Source organism: Lampetra fluviatilis, chromosome 25, assembly GCF_964198595.1.
Source record: "Lampetra fluviatilis chromosome 25, kcLamFluv1.1, whole genome shotgun sequence".
Taxonomy (NCBI): Eukaryota; Metazoa; Chordata; class Hyperoartia; order Petromyzontiformes; family Petromyzontidae; genus Lampetra; species Lampetra fluviatilis.
The window spans coordinates 7,632,425-7,644,195 of NC_136299.1; the positions used below are offsets into that span (position 1 = coordinate 7,632,425).

Below are 11,771 nucleotides of genomic sequence, written 5' to 3' on the forward strand. Positions count from 1 at the left end.
GCGGCTGCCTGGATTTGGAACGAGGATCTCGCCGGTTCCAGCTGGGCTCTCTGACCCCCACACCTCCCGGCCACCTCCTCGTCACGAAGAATTTAAACTGGCTACCAAGTGCGGCTGCCCAGAGCACGCAGCCTAACAGGTGAAGCTACAAGAGAAGAGCTTTTCGTTTCGTGGGCCGCCGCCCTTCGATTGTCGTGCCCACGAGGCAACACGGTTTTTGGTTTAGAGGGCGAGGTGTTTGCCCTTCCCATATTCCCCCCTCCCCCACGCAACCCCGTCCTCCTCCTCCACCACCTCGTCGTCGTCGGCGAGGCTACCGAGGTCACGTGGTTCCGTCAGTTCTTCTGTGGCCGCGCCGCCATGAGCAGTGCGATGAGGCAGTAGATGGTGCCACCCACGGTGAGCCCCATGGTGGTGCGGTAGAGCAGCCGGTCGGCCATGCCGCGCTTGAGGTGCACGGGCAGCCCGTCTGCTCGCTGGCGCAATGAGAAGAGGAAAGAGAAGGATCACGCACACGCGAATGGATTCGGCAAAACATGTGTTTCCTGCTTTCCAAGAATGCAAGAATGTTAAACTAAAACTAAACTATTTTACCAGGTAAGGCCAAATTGAGCTATATAGCTCTTTTTCAGAAGCGACCTGGCTACAAACGATAGCTCAACGAAGTGGCTTATCATCATGTGGAAATGTATAGCAGCCAAACACCCTAAAGGTGTGATGCTGATTCTAAATGTGGAGGGAAAAACCGGAGGACCCCGAGAAAAATCTACGCAACCATGGGGAGAGAAACACCGCAAATTACAAATATACAGCAGGCATCGTCAGGGTCGTGATCGAACCCACGTCCTCCTGTATACCAGGCGAAGTAGTTAACATCTTGCCACCGTGTGGGGAGGTTATAAATGACCCCCAGATGGTTTGGGGGTGCTTCTGTGCTTCGCGAAGCGTCTTAATCCCTCTCACCTGGAAGAATTTCTGCAGCTCGGGGACTCTGTTTTTCCCCAAGAACTCCGGTTGACTCGCTTCCGAGACGGCCTTCACCGACCCGGAAAACACCATGGGGGGTGATTCAGCGGGTACGGCTCCCCGCAAGCCCTGGGGGGGGGGGGGCAGACAAACATGAAACCTTGGGCCAACGTTGGTTGACATTGGCCGGCGTCATCGGCGGGCTTAACGTCGGTCCTGTACGTCGGGCAAAAGTTGCGCGTTTACTGGCTGAAAGGGATGACAGCAGGTACCAAATACCACGCCATTCGCCACAAAGTGAAGGTGACGTCACCATGACGCCTGTGCCAGGCCAGGTGCACTTTGAAGCCACGTGAAGTAAGTGTCGAAGGCTCGCTGACAGGAGGTCTCGGGACAAAACCAGGTGCCATGGGTTGGCTGACTTGAGATGACCGGTAGATGCACCAGCTGTACCCCCTATCCACTGCGGGAGGAAGCGTCAGACTGGTAAAGGAATAGCCTAATATACACTGCCCAAGAGGCTATGTTTGTACTACCACAAGATATGAGCTGTGTGTGTGTGTTGGAGTATTTATTAGGAAGCCACTGGAGCTATGCAATTTTAAATCTAAATTGAAAACTTGTTTCTTTCGACCTGCTTTTTTGTGTTTAGTTTGTTGTCCTTCTGCACCTCCGATTAGCGCGGTTGGCTACGTACGGTGCGAAAGACCTATAGACTCACACAGAGACCCATAGACTCACACAGAAACCAAGACTCACACAGAGACCCATAGACTCACACAGAGACCCATACCCACAGAGACCCATAGACTCACACAGAGACCCATAGACTCACACCGAGACCCATAGACTCACACAGAGACCCATAGACTCACACAGAGACCCATAGACTCACACAGAGACCCATAGACTCACACAGAGACCCATAGACTCACACAGAGACACATATACTCACACGGAGACACAGACTCACACAGAGACCCATAGACTCACACAGACCCATAGACTCACACGAAGACCCATATACTCACACAAAGACCCATAGACTCACACAGAGACCCATAGACTCAGACGGAGACCCATAAACTCAGACGGACACCCATAGACTCAGACGGACACCCATAGCCTCAGACGGAGACTCATAGACTCACAGAGACCCATCGACTCACACGGCGACACATAGACTCACACAGAGACCCATAGACTCACACGAAGACCCATAGACTCACACAGAGACCCATCGACTCACACAGAAACCCATAGTTTGTTGTCATTCCCACCCACACCTCCGATTAGAACGTTTGGCTACGTGCGGTGCATACGAAGTTCAACATACATACACCACACACACATACACACGGTCATTATCGACGGCCACGCTCTATCCACTGCTGCATGAAGGCCTCCAAAGAAAGTCGATACCGGCCTTGCGTGCTACCCTGGGGCATTGGGGTGGCTCCTATCCGCATCAACGAGCGTGGTGAGGTATGGTCGCGCTAACCGCCTTGACCGAGCGACGCGGCGAGGCATCATCCAGCAGTGGAGCGAACACGGCATTTTTAAAATTCAGAAATCGTTTACATTTTATAGTTTGGATCCGCACTGCGGTGGGCGTACATCCAATCACGACGAAGAATATCCGAGCACGTGGTGCTACAACAGCCAATCAGATGCCGCCGTTGCTAACACGAACTTCGATTTCTAAATGAAGCCTAAGTCCGAGGCCGTTTTGGACTTGTTTTAGGGGTTCCGGGTTGGAGATACAAAGACGGCCGTGAGAGAGACACAACGAGGGGGGTGGGTGGGGGTCGCTCCGGCCGTCTTTGTATCTCCAGGTGGTCAGCTTGTCTCACCTGCGGGCAGTAGGCGGCTTGAGGAGAGGCGCCCGCCAGACGCTGCGTAACCCCATTGAAGCGGTAAGCCATGACCGCAACGTGTGGAATCGATTCTCTCTGCATCGATTCAGGAAGCTTTCGATTCCAGGAATCGATCCGGGAATCTCATCGTCGTTGTCGGTCATGATCAATCCACTGCTGGATGATGACGACGACTTCACCCCCGAATCGTCACCATCTCTCGCGATACCACGATGTTAATAGTCCACCTAGCACCTTTTTGTGTGTTAGTTTGTTGTCCTTACCCCCCCCCCCGCACTTCCGATTAGCAACGGTTGCCTGCGTACGGTGCGAAAAAAGTTCAACATACAGACAGGCGTACAGCACACGCACGGCATCGCTCCATCTCCCTGGGGGCGTTTATAATCTCTCAGACTCGTGACCTCCTTCGGCTGCCACCTCGTTATCATCCCCTCCGATTAGCACGGGTTGCCTGCGTACGGTGCGAAAGAAATCCGACGTTTCACACGTGCATCACTCCTCGCCGTCACGTGCCCCTACAGCCCCAACTACTGCCAACAATTGTATTGGACAACGCGTCGTTTCACCGGCCCCATCATGGTTCACCATCGGCCATGATCAATCAACTGCTGGATTGAGGGTCTTGTCGACAGCCGTGCGGGTCAATCTCGGAGGCTGTCAGCAGAGGGCAGCGCAGCAAAAATAAATCCAATGAACGAATCAATGAATTGATTTGTTCCCCCATTGCAGCGGTAAGGGCGGGCAGCAGACCCGTCATTGGTCCAGCCTCCCAGGGAGGCCCTGGCCCAATCACAATGGTCAGATGTGGACACGTGGGAGCGAGCCACGTGCCACACGTTGCAATTCCCTGTGGCCATATTGGGTAGGGAGACGTCCATGTGTTGGTACACAGTGCAATACTTTTAGGTTTTTTCGGTAAAGTCACGTAGGTAAAAATAAATAATAAAAATGTTGCCTCGCTTGATACAGTAAATCTAGCTGTGACTGTCCCACCTGATGACGGAGGCTTGTGTTGCCTCCGAAACGTCGTGATTTATAATTGTATTTATATTATTATTTTTATAATAAGTATTATTTATTTTTACCTACGTGGCTTTACCGAAAAAACCCTAAGAGTATGAATCCTTGCAGTCACGAAAGCTTCAAATCTACACAGTGCAATGTATTGGTACGCAATGCCAGCATGTCAATGCATTGATATAAGCAAATACGTACTAGTAAGTTGAATTAAGGTGTAAGAATAGGGGTTTCCCCATTTTTCTGGCAACAAAACTGAAACCTTTTTACGAGGAACCGTGTCTGCATTAACCACAATACTTGTGGTCAAAATGCAAACAAAAAAATACTCTGCTAATATATGCATTGTCCTTGAAACTGATTGGTCCACACCAGAGACAGTTTTCTTTTGAGCCTAGTCTCAAACGGTGTTCGACCAGAGGACGCCAAAAGGCGTACAGCTCAAAGACAATGCACTATCAGAGTAATGAGGGTTTGGGGTAAGCGTCTACATCATTAGGCCTTCTTTGCCAGTACCAAAATAAAAAAAATAGGGTTTTCCCCTTTTTTCTGGCAACAAAACTGAAACGTATTCTTATATTTTGGTGCTGGCAAAGGAGGCCATCATGATGAATTAAGGTACTCAGTTGAGCAAAATTGTTACGTACGTGTAAATGTATTTTATTCAATTAAATTAACGGATTTGTACCAAGAGTCACATTGATCAAATTAAAACACTGTTTACGTGTGTACTTAACGGATAAGGGAGTATCTGTTCCACGAAAACAAAAGCACATCCAAGAGGAAATAATAATATTTTAATGGCCTTCCGGATCAATATTGGCCAGCGATGCTATGTAGCTCTTTCTCAGAAGCGACCTGGCCACAGGTGATGATAGCTCAACGCAGTGGCTTATCATCACGTGGACATTTATAGCAGCCAAATACTCCAAACGCGTGTCTATACACTTGGAAGAAAAAAACCGGAGGACCCGGAGAAAAATCCACGCGACCACGGGAAGAACATGCAAATTCAAAATATACAGGCGTTAGGATCGGGATCAAACGACCTCCTGTATACCAGGCGAGGTAGTTAACATCTCGCCACCGCAGTCACGTGAGACCTCCCCCAGTCTACCAGCCATCACTAGACTCTTCAGTAAAAAACTAAGCCCTGTCAATGATTATATCGTAAATGTTTAGGGTGTGTATGGATGTGTGAAGCCTCTATGCAGGTTCCAAGATGATTGCGTGTAACCAGATAATACCACAAGGAACCAAGGATAGAGCCTCGTTTGCAAGTCACATGGGGCACTAGCCTGCCAGTAGGGGGCGATGGTTGCTACTGTGTATACAATCCCAAATAAGTACTGTGCGGGTATTTTTTTTTATTTTCTGGTACACAATAGCCTAGTCTTGACAATGACGTCTGGGAGATCTTATCAGGTCCCTCTTTGAAACAGACGGAGGGTAGTAACATTACGGTTATTCCACCCGCAGTATTAATCAGGGCGGCTGCTGAAATCGAACCGTGAACCTCTCTCTGTAACAGAGGTGGAGTGTTATGACATGTTCGTGTTGTGTGATGTATGATGTATCTGATGTCATAGTGTTGTGCGTATTAGTAGTGTGTGTCACGTGTTAGTGGGGGTTGTGATGTATTTAATGTATTGATGGTGTGTGTTGATGACATGTGAGTAGACGGTGTTCATGATACGTCGGTGGTGTGCGTGTATCAGCGTGGTGTGTACCAACGTGGTGTATAGGCGTGGGTGTGTGTATGACTTTGTGGTGTGTGTGCGTGTGCGGTAGTGTAGCGGTTAGCGCTACGCTGGACTACGAACCCAGCGACCCGAGTTCGATTCCCGCTCACGGCCAACACCGGTGACGATTATCTGACAATCGTTCCTGAGCCTCCCCTAGGTCGACTCAGCCTCGAATGAGTACCTGGTGCGATGTGTGAACATCGCCACTGCGGAGACAAAAGCGGCCGGGCGCAGTGTCGGCGGCCTTCATAGGTGCTCGTTAACAGCACTTGCCCCAAAAGTACACGCAGGCTCCACGGGGGATCTTTGTCTTTGCAATATCAGCGGTGGTATTGTCGGTGGCTGTGCGTTGAGCAGCTGGCCTCTTGTTCTGCAGCTGTGCCCCAGCTGTTGCCGCATCTCGCCGTGCGGTTGATGTCTCTATACACACACACTGCTGCCGTGTAGGGTAGAACCGGGCGCAGTTATTCGGAGTGAAGCGACAGGCGGGAAGATTGAGCGATATTCTTTGGTTCTCTTTCGGTAAAGTCACGTAGGTATAAAAAATAAATTTATTTTATTTTAAATAAAATAAATTTGTTATTTTAAATGAAATACATTTATTTTATTTGTTATACCTACGTGACATAAAAATTTAAATAAATGTATTTTATTTTAAATAAAATACATTTATTTTATTTTAAATAAATTTTTATTTTAAATAAAATACATTTTTTTTATTTTAAATAAAATACATTTATTTAATTTTTTATACCTACGTGACTTTACCGAAAGAACCAATGAGTATGGATTCCTGCAGTCACGAAAACTTCAAATCTAGAAAGATTGAGCGAATTTAAGGCGCCACGGAGTGCAGCGATATCATCAACACCTCGAGACACCACCACGCGCGTCTACTGTTGCGTGTGTGCATCTGTGTACCTCCCATTCGCTCCGGTGGCTACGCACGGTACGAAAGAAGTTCAACGTACGTACACGTGCATGGATATACGTAGTGGTCCTCCCCATAGGTCGACTCAGCCTTAAATGACTGCCTGCTGCGGTGTGTGAGCATCGGCACCGGGAAGACAAAGGCGGTCGAGCGTGGTGCTGGTCACCCATCTCCTGTGTCAGCGTTAATAGGTGCTCGCTAACAGCCACACTACAGCATGCTGTACAAGGATATATGTATAGGGGATCGCTGTAGTATGGATGTGCATGTCTGCCTGTGTGCATGCATATTTGCGCGTGTAGGCGTTGGCTGGGTCACGTAGCCCGCGTGCCCAGCCACCGCATGTCCAAGCCACTTCTGTTTGGTCGGATACATGGGGGGCTAAACGGGCGCGGCACGGGCTGGAGAAGAGATGGAGCTGATGTGGTACAGGAGGATGTGGAGCTGATGTGGTACAGGAGGATGTGGAGCTGATGTGGTACAGGAGGATGTGGAGCTGATGTGGTACAGGAGGATGTGCAGCTGAGTGGATTTGGCGATGACTGGTACCAGCGGTGTCAAGATCGGCTTCTGTGGAGGAGGCTGGTGAAGAAATGCTACTGGGTAGTTGGAGGTAGTCGCCCTCCAACAACGGAGCGACGCTCACAACGACGAGCGGAGTTCCGGGCGTCTAAAACGCAGCGTTGTGACACACACTGGGGAACACGGGTGGTGCATCTGCCGGTCATCTCAATCAATCCATGGCACCTGCCTGTGACCTCCTGCCAACAGCGAGACTTCGACACTTGACGTGGCCTAAAAGTGTACCTAGCCTGGTACAAGCCAGAGTTGGACGTCTTAGACAATGAGTGGCGAACGGCGATTGTTGATGATGATGATGGAAGTGCATCTCTAACAGTCCGCTAAGGCTTTCGGAGGGGATTTTAGTTTTTGCATCTCTCGATATGTGTATGTTCAAAGGTCTATCTGCGTGTGTGTACCTCTGTGTATGTCTCTATGTGTACCTCTCTGTGTGTGTATCTGTCTCTATGCATCTGTCTGCATCTCTCTGTGGACGTGTCTCTCTCTGTGTCGCGTTTCATCTCCGCGGTGGTGGGGGGGGGTGTCCGTGTTTTTCGAGTGGGCCCAGGTTTTCTCCTCTCTGTCTCTCTTCTCCCCAGAGTATTGTTCTACAAATCACCACACACACGCGCGCACACACACACGCGCACGTGCGCGCTTCACTTAGCGGTCGCGGCTCGCAACGGTGATTCGATTAAGATCGGGTTTAAGCATCGATTCTTACAAACGACATCGGACAATCTACTTCTCACACATCCCGTAGATCCATCCGTCCGTTCATCGGCGCGTTCCATTTACATATTCACCCCAAAGACCGATATCCCCCAGTGGAGCCTAACACAGGCTGTTGGGGCAAGCGCCTTCATAGATCCTGTTGACGAGCGCCTGTGAAGGCCGACACGGCACACGAGGGGGTGATGTGGCCGAGAACAACGCCCGCCCGGCCGTCTTTGTGTTTCCTATGCTGATGGGGTTTGTTTTGTTGACACACACCGCACTCGTTTTAGGGTTGCGTGGACCTAGGAGAGGCCCAGCACCAGTTTCAGATGAACACCAGTGCCCTAACCGCACCTCCGATTCGCATGGGTGGCAACGTACGGTGCGAAAGAAGTTGAACATTTATCGCCACTGCACCACCAAAGTCAAAGATAGAGAGGGTGGGGGGCCAGCACCACGCCTGGCCGCCTTTGTCTCCCTAGTAGCGATGTTTACACATCGCACCAGTTACTCATTTGATGCTGAGTCGACCTAGGCGATGCCCAGGACCGATTCCGATAATAATCGCCACTAGTGTTGACCGTGGGCGAGAATCGAACTGGGGTCGCCGGGTTTCGTAACGCAGCTCGCTAACAGCTACGTAACACACACACACAAAGCATCCATTTGCCCACACACGTTCACGCATTTATCCACACACACACTCACATATTCTGATATCCCTCGCATGCATTTTGGCATTCACTCATACATCAATCAATACATACACACACACACAAAGAGACAAAGATCCCCCGGGTAGCATTCAATAGACTGTTGGGGTAAGTGCTGTGGTCGCGTACTTATTATGAAGGCCGGGAAGGTAAGTCACTACCACGCCCGACCGCCTTTGTCTCCCCATCGCCACACAAGGCGTAGGGGAGGCTCAGGACCGGATCGAATATTTACGGGGGTTATTGGTCGTGAAGCGGGAAATCGAACTCGGGATTCGCAGGGTTTGGCAGGGCACCGCAGTGCGCTCACCGCTGCGCCACCGCTCCCCATCACGCGCCACGCACACACATCCCACACACACATCACACACACATCGCACACACGCACATCACACGCACACACATCGCACACACATCCCATACACATCCCACACACATCGCACACACATCCCACACACATCCCACACACACGCACACACATCCCACACACGCACACACACGCACACACATCCCATACACGCACACACATCCCACACACGCACACACGCACACACATCCCACACACTAACACACATCCCACACATATCCCACACACGAACACACATCCCACACACATCCCACACACATCACACACACATCCCACACACACGCACACACATCCCACACACATCACACACACATCCCACACACATCCCACACACTAACACACATCCCACACACATCACACACACATCCCACACATATCCCACACACGAACACACATCCCACACACATCACACACACATCCCACACACACGCACACACATCCCACACACATCACACACACATCCCACACACGCACACACATCCCACACACGCACACACATCCCACACACACATCACACACACATCGCACACACGCACATCACACGCACACACATCGCACACACATCCCACACACATCCCACACACATCGCACACACATCCCACACATCCCACACACATCCCACACACACGCACACACATCCCACACACGCACACACACGCACACACATCCCACACACATCCCACACACTAACACACATCCCACACATATCCCACACACGAACACACATCCCAGACACATCCCACACACATCACACACACATCCCACACACACGCACACACATCCCACACACATCACACACACATCCCACACACATCCCACACACGCACACACATCCCACACACGAACACACATCCCACACACATCCCACACACATCACACACACATCCCACACACACGCACACACATCCCACACACATCACACACACATCCCACACACATCCCACACACATCCCACACACGCACACACATCCCACACACGCACACACATCCCACACACATCGCACACACATCCCACACACATCCCACACACACGCACACACATCCCACACACATCACACACACATCCCACACACATCCCACACACGCACACACATCCCACACACGCACACACATCCCACACACATCGCACACACATCCCACACACATCCCACACACATCACACACACATCCCACGCACACACACGCACACACATCCCACACACGTACACACATCCCACACACACATCCCACACGAGCACACACATCCCACACACATCCCACACACGCACACACATCCCACACACGCACACACATCGCACACACATCCCACACACGCACGCACACATGCCACACACATCCACACATCCCACACACATCCCACACACGTGGATCCACAAACAGCCGTTTATCTATCCACACATTCGTGCGCTCATTGGACGCGTGGTTGTTGCAAGGGAGCAACTGCTCCCTCCTCCACCCCTTCCCCACCCCTTCCCACTCCCCACCACCCCCCACTAATCAACCCTCCACCCCCCGGCCCTCATCAGGGCCCCCCTGCCCCCATCTGTATTGCTGGGCTATAGCGAGTGATGTAATCGGCTCATGAGTGGCCGTGATGCAACACGCGTGGGGGTGGGGTCTGCGAGACGACGCGTGTGTGTGCGCGTGTGTGTGTACGTGTCTTTGTGTACGTGCGTCTGCGTGTGCGTGTGTATGTGTGTACGCGTGTGTGTGCGCGTGTGTGTGTACGTGTCTTTGTGTACGTGCGTCTGCGTGTGTGCGTGTGTGTGTGTACGCGTGTGTGTACGTGTGTGTGTGTACGTGTGTGTGCGTGTGTGTGTGTACGTGTGAGTACGTGTGTGTCTACGTGCGTCTGCGTGTGTGCGTGTGTGTGTGTACGCGTGTGTGTACGTGTGTGTGTACGTGTGTGTGTACGTGTGAGTACGTGTGTGTACGTGCGTCTGCGTGTGTACGTGTGTGTGCACGTGTGTGTGCGTGTACGTGTCTTTGTATACGTGCGTCTGCGTGAACGTGTGTGCGTGTGTGTGTACGTGTGTGTGTTCGTTAGGGAATGTGTATAATGGGCTTCCCTTAGGTCGACTCAGCCTCGAGTGAGTACCTGGTGTGGCTGTGAACACATCGCCACTGGGGAGACAAAGGCGGCCGGGCGTGGGGTTTGCCACCCACCCCATCGTGTGCCGTGCCGGCCTTCACATGTGCTCGCTCACAGCACTTTCCCCAAGTCTGGGCAGGCTATACGGGGGGTCTTTGCCTTTGTATGTGTAAATGTGTAAGTACGTGTGTCTTTGTGTACGTGTCTGTGTCCGTGTGTATACGTACGTGTGTTGGGGTATGTGTACGTGTGTGTACACGCGTACGATGTGAACGTGTGTGTGTGTGTGCGTGCATGTATTGGGAGCGGTGACACAGTGGTTAGCGCTACGAGCCCGGCGGAGACTCCAATTCGATTCTCGCTCACGACCAATAACAGTCACGATTATATGAACCGGTCCTTGGCCTCCCCTAGGTCGACTCAGCCTCAAATGAGTACCTGGTGCGGTGTGTACTCGTCAGCAAGAGGGGCCACCCACCCCCTCGTGTGCCGTGCCGGCCTTTATAAAGCTGCCCGTTAACAAAACTTGCCCCGACAGCCGGTTAAGGCTACGCGGGGAGATGCTCTGAATATGTATCACCGTATTCGAGTGATGATTGTGTTGTGCGTAAGTCAATCAATTTGTGTCGGCCGATTTCAATAATTACGTTTCACCCAGGAAACGTTGGGTCGGTATGCATCTTTTCAGGAGGGTTCATGCTCCACATTGAGATGGTTGGGCCAATATAGAACTGTAACAAATTTCGATGTAAAGCTTTCGTGACTGCAGGGATACATCTCCTTGG

General features: G+C 51.3%; 1 protein-coding gene across 1 annotated transcript; it reads right to left on the reverse strand.

The window, feature by feature from the left end:
- Positions 1–279: 279 nt before the first annotated feature.
- On the reverse strand, positions 280–2,933 carry COX7A2L (cytochrome c oxidase subunit 7A2 like). The gene is made up of 3 exons (XM_078868398.1): positions 2,820–2,933; positions 964–1,095; positions 280–476 (listed from the first exon to the last, which is right to left on the reverse strand). The coding sequence occupies exons 1-3, from the start codon at positions 2,922–2,924 to the stop codon at positions 336–338; spliced, it is 378 nt and encodes a 125-aa protein (XP_078724524.1). The 5' UTR covers positions 2,925–2,933; the 3' UTR covers positions 280–335.
- Between the last annotated feature and the right edge of the window lie 8,838 nt (positions 2,934–11,771).